General features: G+C 49.0%; 1 protein-coding gene across 1 annotated transcript in view; it reads right to left on the bottom strand.

Annotated features, from left to right (window-relative positions):
- slco5a1 (solute carrier organic anion transporter family member 5A1) overlaps nucleotides 1–16,881 on the bottom strand; it is a 41,691-nt gene extending 24,810 nt beyond the window's left edge. Inside the window, exon 1 of the mRNA XM_029254560.1 lies at nucleotides 15,740–16,881. Coding sequence (XP_029110393.1) covers nucleotides 15,740–16,664 — 925 coding nt within the window. The 5' untranslated portion in view covers nucleotides 16,665–16,881. The remainder of the gene's footprint in view (nucleotides 1–15,739) is intronic.
- Between the last annotated feature and the right edge of the window lie 1,603 nt (nucleotides 16,882–18,484).

Below are 18,484 nucleotides of genomic sequence, written 5' to 3'. Positions count from 1 at the left end.
TAAGGTATTACAACATTATGTACTGTATGTTTGGCTGTAAGGATGTCAAAGGGGGAAAAGCCCTCTCCTTCAGCCAGGCTCTGTACTGTACTCGTCGATGGACTTCAGTCTTCCTGCCTCCCCTCTGGCACGTGGTGCGTTAATAACCACCGGAATCCAGTAATCCTGCCCCGGTCCTTGACCTGGCCTAGAAATTTCTCAAAACGTGTCTCGTACCATCACAGCGCCGCATAAAACAACACAGAGAACACATCTAAGTGGATCGTGGTCTCCACAGCCGCCGCTAAATCCCACAATGCCCTTCAGAATGAGACAAGGGGGCGTTGGCAAATTCTGTGAAAAATCATATTGTTGACTTAACAAAAACCTTTTATATAAAGAAATTAGGATGTGTATGCAATGGCGGGTAGCACTGCATTTCAAGAACTGGACTTGAGAGCCACTGCCAGAACAGATGGTGGTGTAGCAGTTAGAGCTACTGCCTTTTGACCCAAAGGTCATAGGTTCAATCCCCACCTCTGGCTGTAGAGCCCTTGATTAAAGTACTTACCCTAAAACTGTTCCAGTTAAATAAATAAATAAATAAATATCCCAGCTGTATAAATGGGTAAATAATTGCAAGACTGTAAGAAATGTAACCCTAACATTGCGAGTGGCGCTAAGGGAACGAATGAAAGTGCCTCCTTCACCTCACTGTGTCCTGAGCTCAGAGGATAAATGTGGCCTATAAACAGGTCCGCGCCACGGCGGTCTTCCAAACGCACAGCTGTGACAAACGATACAGTATGCAACCGTGAGTGACGAGGACCTGACAGCCAGATCAATCCGGCCCTGTGACCTTGCGGGGGGTGGGGTGGGGCACACAATGTATTGCACTGCGACCACATTGTCCTGGCAATGTGCTGACACTGCAGTGTCTTCTTACAAGGGCCAAATGCCTCGTGTCCCCACACACCATGAGCGCAGACCTGACTTCACGAGCTCATCCAGCCGCAATGCCGTGGTGACCTCAGCACGGTCACAAGAACAACGAAGGGTACGAGTACATGCTGGCCATACCGGTAGAAGGCAAAATGGACAGAAAAGTGAAAGCAAAGTAAGGCCCAAGTCGCCTTAAAACTACGGGAGCTGCTGCAGAAGAACCGGGAAGCGAAGTTGGCTCATTTTCGGCTCAAACTTGTCCACCAAATACCTCGTGGAAACACACTGGTTTCCAGCAAGTTGACCCAGACTTCTGACTGGTACTGATGGTACTGGGATGTTAAAGATGACCTCGGTACCATCTCTGCCAATAAGCTTGGTTCTCAGACCAAAATCACGTTTCCAAATCCAGCGACGCCCTCGGCCCACCTTCACTCACTCAAACCTCGACTGCTCATTGACACAGCGCAGCACAGGTGAGCCAATTATATAATTTTGAGGGTACACAACAGGAGCGTGGTAAACACGGTAAAGTGCTTAATAAAGCTCAGTCTTCATAGTACAAGCGGGGCAATGCAGTGAAAGTGACGCCAGAAGCGACACGGCACGGTGAAGTGGACGGTGACTCTTGCCCTACAAGTTCCTCATCCTGAAGGTTCACAGCAAACCAAAGTTAGAAGACAAGCACACCCCGAATAAAAGCAATTAAAACAAAACAGAATAATAAACCCGAAGTTACGGTTCTATAAACCTTCCAACTTTAGTGTGAGAAAAAAGTGCTCATGTTTTAGAATTGAACATATCACGAGAGGTGAGTACAAACACATGAAATGAGCCGAGCGTGGTTGGACAATGAACCGGAGACGTTCGGGAGCATTTTCTGAATTAGTCTGGTGATGAGTAAGAATCAAAGTTGCCATGAATATAAGTCAACTGGCTCCGCATTTCAGTCATAGGGATCTGAGATGGAACTTGGAGGATTTCAAACCAGAAAAATGCTTAGAAAAAATGGTTAATGAAGAACCACGGTGAACAAGAAAATTTATAGAGATAATGTTAATCGCTGCGTACTGTGTCTGCATAACTGAAAGAAGCCATTCAAAGTGGTTTGATGTGAGGTAAAACATCCAAAGTACACTGGGTTGAGACACTAGGGGTTCCTTCATTTCCAAATCAGACGAGTTTACATTCAGTACCAGTGAAAATTCAGAGAACGAGTACTTGAAACCAGACTTGCCCGGGTGAAAAAAACCACACGAAGCGGATACTTGAAGAGTGGAAGTCAGTATAATGGATCAATGAGCCATAATGTGAAATGTGTGTCCAACCACCAGTACTTGCAAGATGCAGAGAGGGTAAACACGAGTGCATGTATGTTCCCCCCACTTCCAGCATAGGAGGCGGCAGTGTGATGGCATGGGGCTGCTTTGCTAGGTACTCGGCTGGAGATCTTTACCAAGCACATGGTGATCTCAACCATCTTGCCAAACATAGCATACTTCAGAATCGTGCCATGCCGTCGGGATTATGTTTATTTGGTCAGTAAGATCAAACCCAAATACACCTAAAACATGTGCAAGAATGATCTGACAAGGAAGGACAATGAAGGGTGACAAACTAATACCACGAACATGAAACATCAACTATGAAAAAACTATTATACTCAAACTTTTGATCGGTACTATGAAAACAAGAGCAGGACCATACTTTCTTCTGAGCTTTACAAAGAAGCAGCGCAGTGATGCGGCTGACACCGAGTGCGTGCAGGCCTAATTTGGCAAAGCATCAGCAGAACGCAATTATGTAGCTGGGGCTTAGAAAAAGTTTTTGCCTCTGCAGACAACACAGATCATTAATAAACCTGCTAATATGTTGTCCTGCATTTTAAAAAAGAAAGACAAAATAGCATAATTCCACAGAACAACTGGCAAAGCCTCCTTTCAAGGTTTCATCTGAAGACACCGTGAATGGCACGGATCTACAACTGGCATCTGCCCCAGAAATGCTCAGTGACCCGAGTCTGGTATTTCTGACACAGACACACACACACACACACTTGCTGGATGAGAGAAGAAGGAAGGAGAGGCTGCGTGTGGCCGACAGCCCAGAGAGCAAATGCTGAGATGCGCACGTGTTGGAGGAATGGACTCAGCAACTTTCCTGCCAGCCAGCTGCCTTCCTCAGATCCTGGCAGCTCCAAACAAGCAGTGCCATATTGCCTCATCAGCACATCACATGGCATTCTGTCCAACGCTGATCTTTCACTCGCTCCATCTTGCCTTCCTTTCTTTCTTCAACGGGCTGCGGAGGGGGCTACTCGCACCTTAGCACTGATCCTTGGTACCTTAGGAATACCCCTGAGTGCTTTGACTATCGGTGTAGTTTCCGCTCTGTCATCTACTGAATCGATGAGCCGCCCTTTGACCCCATGTGACTCAGAAGATGCTCCATCAACTGATCAAAGAACCAGCCAAGTGGCTTTCTCCACGTTTATTGATCTCGAGGCAGCTCTTTATCCTTGTTTCGGCTGAGCTGGCAGCACTCTGGTACTGTCAACAAACAACGTTTACCTCCGTAGTTCCACAAAACATAACCTGTCTACCATCACTTAAGCAGATACCTGGTTTAAGGTCAACGTGAAAGATGAAGGGACTCGGGACACTTTGTGAAACATGCACCGAGACAGTTAGGAACAAGGCAAACCTTAAAGCAAAGGCATGCAGGGGACATTGTAAGGGTTGTGGAACCTTATGGTGCCTTCATTGCCTCCCTCCACTCTCAGACAACCAATCTCTGCTTGAGGTTCCATTGTGAGGCCTCAGGAAACAAATATAAAAAAAAAAAAGAAAAATCAGAAATGCAAGGCTGCTGCTTCCAGCCCACGTGACAACTCCTGGACATACAACACGTGGCAGAGCCTCTGGGACTCAATTCATGCACATGGATCCTTGTATTGCACATCATTCTGATTCCGTCACCCAGAGGGGAGTACAGTCCATCCACATTTTCAGCATTCGTGCCATGGCACGACTGTCCAGTCAGCACCAGTTTCAGTCTCACCCTTTTGTTGGCCTTCAAAGACTGACCGACTCCGCTGCAAATAAACTGGCCGGACAGGAGAATGAGTGCGAAATGTGGTTATGCTTGGATACATTAAGATGCAGAGGTGCAAGCGTACAACAGACGGCTCATTATTTAAACTGCACAAAGAGTCCCTGTAACCTGATGTTTATGGAATAAAGACAGTAACATAAACATTAATAATATCAACTCAGTACTACAATTAAGCGTCCGCCTCCTCCTGTTTTCCTAAGTGCCTGCGGAAGACATCGACCTTGCGCCGCGTCCTCCTTTCCTCCTCCTCACCAAGGGACGACCTTCCACAGTGCGGCAGTGACGTCACGCAGGGGTGTGGGGGAGGGACGTAACCGGGTATTCATGCAGCTCCAAGGCTTAGGAAATGTCAGCCGACGTTTGCGCTACGGCGCGACCAGCCGGGCCGGGCCAGGCAGACTCCTTCCACCGGCGGGTGAAGGACTAGCACCAATAGCCGTGCCTGCCAGTCAAAGTGGAGACTCCCACAGGCCACAACACCCACCCTCTGACTTTCTGAAGGACACCACCACCCAGAACCAGATGGCCTTTTCAAGGACCTTCCTGTTAAACCAGAAATGCTGCAAAATGGGCAACGCAACAAAAGCGGTGCGTTTCAATTGATGCGCCTGCCATTCGGAACCAGAACGCACCACAGACAGCGTTTTACCACAAACTGGCCACAAGTGAACACAAGAGTGACGTTTTTGCCTTATTCCTAGAATCTGCTGAAAATATAGACGAATGTAAGAAATGTTCCACATTCTCTGCCACATTTTACAACATATAACAAACTCAGCCAATTCATGATCTGGTTCTTACAAATCCAAAGCAGTTAGTCTGTGTTATTTTTCCCAAATTATAGCACAGCATCATATCTGTAAGGTATTCAAAAACAGACATAGCAATGTACATAAAATAATAATACCCACTCCCCTGAGTTATTGTGATACTACAAGACAAAAAAGAATATGCATGAATATCAAATTCAACATTTCACAGTGGACAAATAAATGACGCTGAGATGGAAAAGCGAACTACAAGCTGGAAATAGTAACGCATTACATAAACATAACTGTAAACATACATATAAGATTTAAAAGGACTAATTTAAGTCATCTGTGACAAATATGAAACTCCAACAGTCCAATGCCATGAAACATTCACGAATGCTGTTTTTATTCACATCACTGAATCCCAAAAGCACAAGAGTGGGGAAAGAAAAAAAAAGAGGAACTGAGGTTTGATCTCTATTTATAGGGCTTTTACGCACATACATCTAGAAATAGGGAACCTGCGGAAGCACCAGTTCTGACATCTTAAGCCATAACCTGATGTGGGACAACACGTGCACAATGTTACCATTATAATTTTTTGCTGACTGTGACTGCATTACAATGTAAAAAGCCATGATATACTAAGATGTGTGCTCTGACTCCTAATTTACACAAGCACAGGTGGGACCGGAAGTCTATTCATGATGCAATTTAAGTCACTTTAAACCTCTATCAATAAAAGTTTATTAACACAGGCGTTCGGTGATTTATTGAGGTATTTGGTTCTGTAAAAATGTTGGCTATAGCTATAATAAATAATCATTCATTTTTGCCTTGAAACTAAAATGAAATGACCGAAAATAAAAATTCATTGTTCAAAAAAATGCTAATCCGTGTTAGATGATGACTGACTAACACTTAAGAACACCAGACACAATCTGTGAACAACGTGGCAGCGAGTTGAATTAGGATGTCCCTACTCTACGATTTTTACCCAAGTGTTTTACTGACATCTTAGTTGCTGGGCTTGTAAACACACATAGTCTCGACTGTGCAACAAACAGAAATGTGGGGAAATAGGTAAGTGAAGAAAACGTCATTAAAAATAAATTGGAAAAAGTCTGCACCTTCGAAAAATTTCAACTTGACCGTTCAGAATACAAGTCAGTGTCTTGAGATTGATCTTCAAAGAGCCAAGAGTTTGATACGCTTCTACGTGAAACGTTCCTGATATTTCTCATTCTGATCTGCAAGAACTGATTCTGATGAGTCTAATTCATCCTCACTATACATAAACTGTATAATCCCTTGCAAGCCATCAATAACAAGACCTGAATAGCATCACACAGGTACCAGTCTTAGGACTTATCAACTGTACCATATAGTACCACCATGCAGAACCACCTTTGGCACCACAATGTACCCATGTGTATGAACATTGGCACCCTATATATGTAAATACTGTATGTATGTTGGGGGGGCGCGGTGGCACAGCAGCTTTGACCTGTGCCTGCTCTCTGGTGGGTCTGGGTGACTTATTCGAGTTCCCATTTGGGGTGCCTTGCAATGGACTGGTGTCCCGTCCTGGGTGCGTCCCCTCCCCGTCCATCCCTATGCCCTGTGTTGCCGGGTCAGGCTCCGGTTCGCCGCGACCCCGCTTGGGACAAGCGGTTTCAGTCAATGTGTGTGTGTGTCTGTATGAAGTGTATGTTCTTGAAATAAAAAGCTTGAAGGGCAGACAAATTAACAAGCACATGGAATGGGAATAAACATAAGAAGATTTATTTCCTTTGGCAACATAACCGAGATCAATAGCTCCGCACACAGTACTTGGCTTTCTGTCAGTGGAATTTATCACCAGCTTAAAGTGCTGCTGGTATGCATCTCTAACATAAGCTTAATATCTTCAGTCTATCAAAAGCAAGGAGAGGTGTTGAAGCGGAAAGATCCTAAAGCGACGAATGCCAGGAGAAGATGTTGCACGAAAACTGCACTGCGTGTCCTGATGATCCTGGCAAGTGACAGATGAAGGCAAGACTTACCTAACGGTTCAGACGTTTGTCACCGGTTGGCAAAATCAGAAAATGCAAAGTGAGAAGACGAGACTAACGAAGGCTCCGCGTGGCCATCCGCCGGCCTTTGCCTGAGGTCACAAGTCCAGAAGGTCAGCGAAGGTCAATTCTCTCACCACCCACTCTTATCAGCCAAGGAAACCTGTCCCCTCAAGTCCAAGCTCAGGCCTGTTGCTCGCAGTCAGATCAGCCCTCCTCGACTCCGTGTTAAAACCAGCATTTGCAGTAGAAGTAGGTGACGGACCTCTCCGGCGCGCGGAAAAACTCAAAAGCTGCCTGCCGACTTTGTTCTTCAGCAGACCGAAGCCAAACATTACATAAGCTCCGAGACGGCCTCTTTCCCCTCTGAAATCATGAGGCAGCTCAAAATCTGCTGATCCTTCTCCCCGGCCCCCCCATCCCGCCATTTTTCCTTTATCTCATGACTACTGGCAACTCCAGCAACGATTGCTCTCCTCGCCACTGCGCATCGGGCGAAGTCCGGGGTTCTGCCGATTCCCTGCGGACGAGCTGCTGCGGCAAACGGAGCGGAAACGTACCCGTTCGAGGCTACGTGGCATTAATTCGAAGCGCCTGCCGAGAAATTAATGATATTTTCATTTTAAACAACGAGCCCCGTTACACCATATTGCATCACCGTCTCCGCCCACGTAACGGGAAGTTATTGCGATTACAGTGGAAGACCTGCAACATATGTTCCTACGCTGAAGCTGAAATCCATAGAGGGGATCACTGCTTCGAAGACCTTTGGCCCCAGTTTCTCATCAAGTCCCCAAAAGAACCAGAGGACAATAGTAAGCCCGTGTGATCTGTCCCCGTACACGCTCCAAGAAGTCCACCCCAGGGGACGCCCATAACAGCGCCACGTGACCGCTCGATCAAAGCATTACGCCGCTTGTTAACAGGCTTAGAGCAGGAACGCCATTAAAAATAGGTCCTGTGAAAATGCTCTAATCCCCCCTCTCCCCCAGCGCACCACCTTCCACACTTAGCCCTCCAGGGTCAGCCAGTTCGCGTCGTACAATCAATAACCACTTTCAGCCCAGTAATGAGAACTGCTCTCAAGCAGACGGAACTGTTGTCACTACACATTGTCCAGCCAGGCAGTTCTTATCCTCAGTTGCACATCCGAAGGCAGAACCAGGAAAAGGAGCCACAGAGCAGGACCCCCAGCGCTTCGGGAGGTAAATTCAGAAGATGAGCATCGGACCAAGAATGACTTCTATGGCATCCGACACGCAGCTCCCAGTGACCCCGGGGACATCGACCCGCGATCGACGTCACGTTAATTTTTGGTAATCTACACTGGATTTGCTATTGGAAGGTAAAATACACATACAGTACATACAAAACGCAACAAATACATTTATAAATTAATAAAGCACCCAAATGTTTCAACATTAAGGACATTGGAAACGTGATCTCTTACTCTCCCCCGTAATACAATAATACATTAAAACAATAAACTTGCCAAGAGCCCGTCCACAAATCCCGCACATAAACATTTTGATGCGATATGAGAAATATCCCATGGGATGGTATTTACTCAGAATAATGAAAACCGCTAAAGAGGTGATTAATCTGGATTCCCTCAGTGACTGAAAGAGTCTAGTCTCTCTGTACGCACTGAGCCCTTTTCAATCGTTCATCGATTCATCCCTCCATTGCCAACATTCTATGAAACGAGAAGAAATAAAAGATTGTCATGTCAAGCACATGTCTATATATAGATATATACACTGTATATATACACTTTACTTTTACTCATTTAGCAGACACTTTTCTCCAAAGTGACTTCCGGTGAACTCTACGTAGCGTAATCAGCCCACCCACCTTATTCACCGCAGTGACTTACACTGGGTCACTCATCCATACATCAGTGGAACACTTTCTCTGTCACTCACACACTGTGTGGGGAACCTGAACAGCATGTCCTTGGACTGTGGGAGGAAACCAGAGCACCCAGAGGAAACCCACAGACGCACGAGAACATGCCAACTCCACACAGACTGAGCGGGGATCGAACCCACATCCTCTCACACCACCCAGGCGCTGCCTTATATATACATATGTATATATATGTACATAAAGGAAACTTGCTCATCCCCAACACAAAGGCTCATGGGAAATTCACATTGGGACCCAGGTGCACCTCAGAGGCATTTTCACCCAGCTAACCCTGAAACATACGTTTTTTTTTTTTTTGTAGTTAATGCACAGTTTGATATCTCCTTGGTAGCCAAAAAAACCTGACTGTCATCCTTTCGCTCGTCCCCCACCCTGGGTGCATTCATAGCCACGGCTTTACTTAGCAGGTCTATTTATTTACTGGCTCTGGTGCAACGATTAGCCAGCAAAGCAAGCAAGCACGCGGCCCGCAAATCTGTACACGCGCTATACAAACCACAGAAAGGACACAACGCAGCTCCTCCACTTATTTAATATTCAGCTTTGTGCCCAGCTGTATTTAAACACAGATGACATTTGAAGCCCAATCCTTTCTGTATATTGAATGTATAAGTAATCGGGCTCAGATTGCAGCCGGTTTGAAATGAAAACTCAGGATGCGGAAAAGGGAGGAGCGCTGTATTACTATGCGCTCGCGAGGCCACGCTGGTGCCTCGCACGAGCTGGAGAAATGCCTTCGCCATGACCCAGTATTCAGGGCAGATGACAGATGATCCCTGGACCAGGGCAGAAGCAGGCGCTCACATGGGGCCATCTGGTCTGGCACCACTGTGCGTGTGTGTGTGTGCGCGTGTGTGTGAGAGAGAGCGGGACCGGAGGGGTTGGTGGGGGCTGGGGGGGCTTTTGTCGTTCAAGGGTCTCAAAACTCACCTCTTTGGGACTCACTTCTCCCCCGACCTCGCAGGTGCATCATAAACGTCTACATTTTTGTTCTGTGTAATAATTTTTCATGATTTCTTTAATAAAGGAAAAGGCTGTATGCACCTACTTGTGTAACGTATACCGGTTTACACCGCGGTACAAGACAAACCAAGTGCGCTCAAGAATCACGCGTCTGAATCCAAATCTCTCCTTCTGTTGACATAATGCACTTTGTTCTCGGAGAGGTGCGTCGCTTTGCAGTAAAGCGCCCGTCAAATGAATAAATGTAGATGAACATCAGGGCGGCTCCCACCCCCGACAGCTCGGACCGATGCTCGTTGCAGACAGCGTTCTCGATGTCCACGACAGCACAGCAGAGCATTTTCAGTTACACCGCGGCCCTTTTTACCATTAAAAGCCCAGCACTGTGCGATGTTTCACCGCAAGCTTTTTATGTGGTGTTTTTAAAAAAAAAAGTGACAAAGCACATGCAACCCAAAGCGTGAAGTGGAACCTCCCAGCGAACGGCAGGCTGACACAAAGGCCCGACAGCGCAGCTCTCGGACGGCTCTCCAAGCAGAAGAGCGGCGGAGGACGCTCGGGACAGCTGCCGCGCCACGTCCCAGAAGTGCGCCGAGCTTCGAGTCGAGAGCGGGGATGGGGGTGGCTTTCGCTCCGCGGCCAGCCCGTCGGACGCAAAAAGCGGGGACGACGAGGGGAAATCACCTCCCGTTTTCTGCCGATTTGCTTCCCTCTTCGGCGCCAGTCTGGCGTGAGACCTCTCTCCTCGTCAGTGACAAACAGCACAAGTTCTGCCAGCCTGAGCCACAGCAGGAACAATTTGCCAGGAGACTCGTCCGTTTCTTATAATGTCAAAATACAGAACTGGAAAACAAGCCAGTCAGACACACACGAGAAACAATAATGTAAACAGTAGAGTACAAAAATCTTCATCATTGAGCTACCTGACTGCATTATTGCGTGGAATTTAAAACACTTACTGTGAAAACGAAGTGCGTGCATTGATAGAAGCGGCTTTTCTGCAGATATTGCGTGGCCTGCGAATGTGACTTAGACGTTAATAAATAGATCCCACAATTTTACACTTACTCCGGGTGGAGCAAATACTTCAGTTTTTTCAGAACTTTCTTCTTCTTTCTGTGACTTTTTCTGTAAAATAGATTTTGACCGTTACGTACGTTACAGATGTGTTCCGCTTTACTCGGAGCATTTGGTGCTCCGAAATAAATATTTGCTCCCTTTCTGATTTTCTCAGTTTTTGCAAGTGATATTAAATTTAATCGGACCTTTTCAACAGTTACAGTATTACACGAATGGAGAAAAAACTACATCAGTATTGTTTTTATGACATTTTCTTGGTGTGGAAGACCAGTGAGTTGTTTCAAGAGAGCCCCAGTACAGATGGTGAAAACCAAAAATAGAAGATTCTTGCACTGAAATTTTATCAACAGTCAAGCGTGGTGGTGGCAGTGTGATGCACTGGGGATATTTTTCTGCCACAGGACTTAAAAGTGAAGGGCAGTTACGCTCTTAGAACTGAGAAGAGCTACACCCATACACATGACTATGAAGAATAAAGAACTCCCCCTGGTTGTTTGTTACATTTATGAAAATTAAAAAAAATTTACAAAAAAAAAAAAAATAGATGGTCTGCTTCGGGGTTATATACGACATCAGACGCACGATGGGACGCCGTCGAAAGCTCAACCTACACACAGGACATCCCAACCAATAGATGAAAATCCAGCTGTCAGCGAGACCTAAACCCTTGTAGTCAATGACAAGTTTGTTAAACCCTTGAATAAGCCAGCGTGACTCGTTCAACCTGACATCCACTGTTGTTCAGCCATGTGAATGCCAGCTAATTAGGATTAATTTAATTCTTTCATCGCAATTAACTGTCTCACAGGGAAGGATAAAGCCACCGTGCAATAAAACTGTCTTTTCACACTTACAAATGGCACAAAGAAAGACGGATAAGTGGGACAAACAGAAAGCATTCATTACCTAGTCTACATCACACGTACACTTCACTCGGGTTATGATTTTAACGTAAAGGAAAACCGGGATATTTCAAGAGAGACTCTAGAAATTTTCAAAAACAAATATTACACTTTAGTACCGTATAGCCGTCAGACCTATTCATTTTCCCCATGGAATGAAGGTTACTTTAACATCCCCCCCAGAAAGAGACTTCAAAAAGGGCCGTCTCAGGAATACAAACAGCGGGTACGGGTGGGAAAACAAGGGAATGGACGGAGCGTGGCAGGTTGGAGCAGCCTGAGACACGCCCCCTTTGCAGCATTTCCCCCTCGGCACAGCTAAAAATGACTGCGTCACCCAGAGCGGACCCTCGCACACGCACACACACACACACACACACGAGGAGCGGGAAGGTGAACCTGGAGCAGCTGTTCTCTTTCTAAAATTAACGGAGGAGAGCACCGAGCACCCTGGGTTTAGGCTGGCTATGTGGTGCAGGATCGGCTCGGGCTGAAGAGAGGAGTCGGGCCATCGTGTTGAGACACACACACACACACACACACACACACACACACGAAAATGTACACCATTCCATGAAATCACCGTTGAGATATTCCCGTTGTGAGGGCAGTGAATTAGTTATTTAACAAAGAAAAAAAAAAATTATCAGCTCCCAGACTATAAACATGATCTTTAAATTTATTCCCCCCCCCCCCCGATACCTTTTGCGCTTCATTTGTAGCCTTTTAAGACACACTGATACCAAAAGGGGGGAGGGGGACTCTTCCCATCATTCCTTACCATGTTATCTAATTATCCTTAATAAGCATTTGATGCATTATGTTAATGATTTTGGACAGGAGCTGGTCATTGTGTTTGTGTATTTGCAGATTTTAGTTGCCCACCACCGGCGTACCTTCTGATACATCTCATATTCACCTTTAGTTTTAGTCTTTTTTTGAAGGGGGGGGTTCTGCTTGCTTCACACTTTACAGAACATGAACTGAGAGCAAAACCAGAGACATCCGTTGAAGAAATAAAGTTTACAGGATCTCCGGCTACACTTTTCACTCCGCAAGGCACACAGACGCTGCCGCGAGAGGTGCTTCGTACGGCTCCCAACGCTAGACGAGCTTCATTCGAGCACCACATTAAGGCTCTATTTACGGTACCGCTTGTTGTTTCCTGGGAAATGCAGAGGTTCATACACTAGAATTAGCCAGAAAATCATGAGATTGCCACACCTGAGAGTAGAAACCTTTTAGGTTTGAAACACAAAGCGCTTATTCCTGTCCCCATGACGCATGAAAAGAATACCAAATACATCATATTTGCAGATGCACAGCATGAAATGCCAATTGCGGAAGTAAAATGACCATAAAACAGCTGCAAATGCCATTAACCGAAATAAAAAGGCTGTGTTAACAAAAAGGTTATATATTTTTAATATCCACATAAGTCGTTGCTGCAGTTTTTAGCGTACAGGCCCCAATTATATGAGGGCTGAATGTACTAAGAAAGCCAAGAATTAACGTAACAGAAACTTGCACAAACAAAAAGGGGGGGGGGGGGGGGGGGGGGGTGACTGCTCGAGTTCTCCACTGTTGGAGCAGAACCACTGTACGGATAGCGTGAAGCCCCCACCCCAACAAATCACCAACCGATGAGCAGAAGTTGAGAAATAAAATTAGTTTGCACCTGCCCCCCCATCCCTATAGCCCCGCCCACCATCACCTCACCGCGAAAGCCAGCATGCCTGAGCAAGCTGCTGCGCGCCAACATTTTACATTTCACAGCGTGGTTCAACGACAGAGGTGTTTTTGAGCAGGAGGAAACTGTGGGCCTGTGGTTCACTGCGATCACGTCCAGCGGTGACTCATTCAGCAACCGGTACCCACTGGGGACGGGAGGCGGGAACGCATCGGACGTGACCGTCGGCGAGCATTGTCCGCAGCTGCAAATTCGTTGCGGTGTCGAGAGGCCGGGTTACCTGGGGAGCCGGGAGAGCGGACTCCAAGGTCAGAGCCGCGAAGGGACGCCGCGTTTTGCACCGTCTGTCACCCTGCCTCACCACTGCCACCGTTACGTCGACACGTGCTGGAAAGGTGTAACATAGGAGTAAAAGCTGCGCTTCTCACCTTAAACCACCCAAAACGAGATCTGCAGCTCCAAACCCCTGAAGAAACTGAATTTAATTGGGCCAAGCAAAATTTATTTCACATATGGTCAGAACGCATTTCTCGAACCCAAGCGCGATGACAGCTCGCTGTGTCACCGGAGAGGTGAACGGTCGCCGCGAGCGATTCCGCTTGGCGCATCGCATCCTGAAACACGCTGGCCCCGTCCACGCCTGCGAAATACCGACATACCCAACACGTGCGGGACCACCCGGCAAGAAAGAGGTTAGCAGGATGTGTCCGGCACAATCCCAACATTGGCCACCCGTCCTCCACCGCCTTTTCTCACTAGAAGCTGCGCGGCGCTTAAGGAAGTGCACTCGTGGCCAGAAGGTCGCTGGTGCAAGTCCCAAGTTGCAGCCTTTTTGTATCATCCTTGAGGAAACTTGCCAGAACTGGAAAGATAGTGATACAAACTGCAGAAAATAAGGACTGCTTTGGATGCCCACCCCCTGCACCATGCAAAGTCTATCAAGCAGCGGAGTTTCTGCGGTGCTGCAAATGCCAAGCACAAGGACGAGGGGTCACGAGAGGTCACGGGGTGCGATGAGAGGTTGGTGGACAGGCCTGAGAGAGCAGTGGGTCCCAACCTGTCCCGACCAACGTAAAGCGTTCAGCCCAGAGCAGACAGACCCCACCCTGCTGCCGGTGCCGCTGAGCCTTTCGCGCAGCATGGAGGCTGTCGCAGCACCAGCTAGGGTCTCGCGGGGGGGCCTTGCAGAAGGGTGCCGCCCCTGACAGCGTGAAAGCATCAGTAAACGCAGCAGAGACTCTGCTCTCCCTGCCCCCACGGGTCAAGCCCACCGGTCCTACGTCCGCTACCTTTTAATTAGCCGAGCGGTGGCCACTTTCCCGCCGATCGAGGAGAAACAGGGAACCTAATAAACAAGTGTGAGTGATGATCATAGTAATCTGTCAAATTCCGACTGAGCTCGGAGCAAAAACCGCAACATCTCCAAATGAAAATGAGGACAAAATGAAAACAGATACGATGCAAATCCACGCATAATTTTTGGCCGTAACCTTTTCGGGCCCACTTGAGCCAAAATATTAAATGAGCTGGAGAAGCAAAGAAAAGTCACGGTAACAGCGAACCAATCTAAACAGCAGACCTTTTACGAATCTTCAGATGTCGAGTAGTTCATTATCAGTAACCGGTAGTCCGGTGCAGGGTCACGGTGGTCCAGAACCTATCGCGGAGACAAGGGGCACGAGGCAGGGTACGCTCCGGACGGGACAACAGTCCATCGCGGTGCAATCGAACACAAAGTGCGACTCGGAGACACCGGTTCACCTGAAACGCATCGTTGGACTGTGGGAGGAAACCAGAGCACGTGGAGGAAAGCCACTCGAAGGCCACGCAGATCGAGCCGGATTCGAACGCATGTAATGCCTGCTCTGAATGCTCCAGAGCAAAGAATAGAAAAATAAATCAAATAAAAACAATAAAATCCAAGGCTGTTATCGTTTGTAAGATCACTGCGCACAAGGCAGCGCCATTTCTCTCCGACACCCCTCACCAACCGTCCACCCACCACGTGGGATTCTTTGTTCGGACTGACTTTACTACTTAGCTGCAGAAAAAGGCCCGGCGTCCCCTGCAGCCGTCGCCGGAGCTCGGGTTCACGTCGACTCAAAGAGCGAAAACACCGTGCAACTCGCTTGTTGGGCAAACTGCCACACGCAACCCAACAACCAACACGGCGACAGCTCCCTCGACACCCGCCGGGTCGGAGCTCACAGCACATCAAGGAAACACTTCATCTTCGGTTCCGCACGGAACCCAGTCCGCCGAAAACAAAAAGTAAAGCCAAGCAAAAAAAAAAAAAGAAAAAAACAAAAACAAATTAAAACCTCATTCCCTCACCCAAGTAAAGAGAGGCGTTCTCTTTCTTGACGTTGTCATCCAGGTACGTTGGTCCCAGGGTGTAGATGGGGGTCGAGCCCATGCCCACCAGGATCTGGGCACAGATGAAGAGGGCCACGTACACGGAGTGGTCGTTGCCCTCCTGGTCCCGGGGGCAGGAGGAGCCCTCGGCCGGGTCCCGGGAGCTGGCGTTGCCGTTGAGGCACAGGCCCTCGTTGGCCGTGGACGAGTTCACCTCCTGGATCTGGTAGGGTGGGGAGATGAAGTGGGGCAGCGAGAAGAGGGCGGCTCCCGCGGCGATGAAGACGCCGCCCGCCGCCAGCCAGCGCGGCCTCTGCCCGCGACCGCCGAAGTAGCTGATGAAGACGACCACGAGCAGGCTGCCGATGTCGAAGCAGCTGACGAGCAGCCCCGACTCGGAGCTGCGCAGGCTGTAGCGCTTCTCGATGGTGGTGATGACGCTGCTCAGGTATCCAGACACCATGAGGGACTGGATGAACGTCAGGTAGCACATGCAGAACAGGAAGCAACGCGAGTCGGCCAGGATCACGCCGATGTACTTCCTGGCGGGAAAGCGAACGAACCTCGACAGGGAGAACCTCGGCTTTTTGCTCTTGGCGCCGTCGGCGTCGGTTTTCGCCGAGCTGCTCAAGGCCAACATGCTGGAGACGGAGGGCGAGAGGTCAGTCTGGCTCGGAGAGTCCGGCCGGCTCGGATCGGCCTTCCGCGGGGCGTCGCCGAACCCGGAGCTCCGGCCGACGTCGACGGACGTCTGCGTCGCGTTGACGAGGCTCAGCTCCATCTTGTCGCCCGCTGTCGGACACGAGCCGTTGAGGATGGGTAAACTTTTGGATTTGAAGCAGGCGCCGGCGTCCGCGCGCTCGGACACGTCGCTCCCGGACCCGTCGTTATCGGACGAGGCCATGGCGGTCCCGGAGGAGGGCTGGCGGCGGCTAAACGCGGACCACGCGCAGGTGCCGCAGAGAAGCGCCGAAGGCAGGAAGGAGCGTGATGAGGTGCAGATGACAGGAAGCAGCGTGGGCCCCTTCAGCTCCCAACATGATGCATCTGCATTGCTGTTTGCAGGGCAGCCCTGTGTCCCTCTCTCTAACGGGCGCTCGCACTCTCTCTCTCTCTCTCTCTCTCTCTCTCTCTCTCTCTCTCTCTCTCTCACTCACTCACTCACTCACTCACTCACTCACTCACTCACACACACCCTCTGCTCACTCTTCTCTTCACACAAAACCACCTTTCAAATATCCATTCATTTTTTTCTTCTTATTGCCGATATCACGGACACTGCGGAATCCCCGTCTCATCGTGTCTCTCGGAATCCGACCACGCGTGGGAAAATAACGACGGTGATGATGATGATGATGATGATGAAAATTACGCAGCTCCCGCAAGAGCAGCGGCAGCCGCCGCCGCTGCCGCCGCTGCCCGGGCTCCGCGAGACGATGCTCCGTGTGGCAGGGCGCGCGCCGTCCGCGTCGCGCGCATCGCCGCTCGCGGCGCCCTCGCGCCAATGGGATCCGTTCCGTTTCGCCGCCTCTTTTGTTTACCGGTCAGCGCGCGCTCCGTCCGCCGAGCCGCAGCCCCTTGCCTCGCTCGTCCAGCTCGATCCCGATCATGCGGGTCTCCGGCGGCAGCCGAGCGCTGTCCTGCACCACAGGGAGGGACAGACACAGACGGAGCAACTCATTCAGAAAAATAATAACGCGGCAACGCAGAAAAAAGATAAAACGGTTATCGCAGGCTGCCGCGTGCGTGCTACCAAAGAAAGAAAGAAAGAAAAAAAAAACGACGCGTTCATTCAAAGCGGCGGCTCGTGCCCGTTACACCAAATTTTCAAGCGTGTGCTGTACATATTTATTATTAAGTGTAAAATCTGGCGACGTATTTAACACAATGCAATCCCCGCCAATAATAACATCAAATACATGCAAAACGCGTTTGTTACAGGTTCTAAACAATAGCCCAGCCGCAACAACGAGCAAATCACTGTGCTTCTTTTTCTTGTAAATCATAGCGACCTGCCCGGCGTGAACTGGCAGCAGGTAGGTACACCGCATTCACATTTGTGGTGCAAAATGAGAATGCGGCTGCGAAACCTACGCCTCGCGGGATGATGCCGCACACGAGGGGACAGAACGTGTCCTCGGCAGCGGAGAGGGGTGTACTCACGCTGGGAGAGGAGGTTGGCTGCTGTCACCCCCTAACCGGACCGGCCGCTCAGTGCGATGGAGAGCGGCTTACGGAGGACAGGGACTCTGCGCCCTAGGGTGTTCTGGGATTTGTAGTCTTTTCCCGTCGAATTTCGGGCTCTTATCTTTTTCTGAGAAATACACTCACTTTCTCCCTTCGCACGAAACGCAGACGGCGCTGCGGAGACGCTTCGTTAGGATTAAACAAATATTCGGTTTAACCTCCTGAGAGACGGCGTGTTTCTCCTCCCAATTAAAGGCGACGGCGTTTGCGTTTCGGACTACACGTCCCAGCGTGCTCTTGTCACGTGTGAGCGAGCGGCTGAGCCTCGCGCTGACCCTAGCGTTGACCCTAGCGCTGACCCACTACTGGGAGAACTGGCTCCATTCAGTGTCGCCAGTGGGACCGAAGGGTGCCAATGCTGCACTTTCTTTGTGCGAGAATCGCCTGGGAGCTGCAGCCATGTGGGAAAACATCGATGCCCCGCAGCCAGGGGATCTGAAAGTCTTTGGGTGCAGACAGAGTTCATGTTTCAAAGTT

This window comes from Scleropages formosus, chromosome 9, assembly GCF_900964775.1.
Source record: "Scleropages formosus chromosome 9, fSclFor1.1, whole genome shotgun sequence".
Taxonomy (NCBI): domain Eukaryota; kingdom Metazoa; phylum Chordata; class Actinopteri; order Osteoglossiformes; family Osteoglossidae; genus Scleropages; species Scleropages formosus.
The sequence above is the reverse complement of the archived record's forward strand: the minus strand, read 5'-3'. Positions and strand labels throughout refer to the sequence as shown.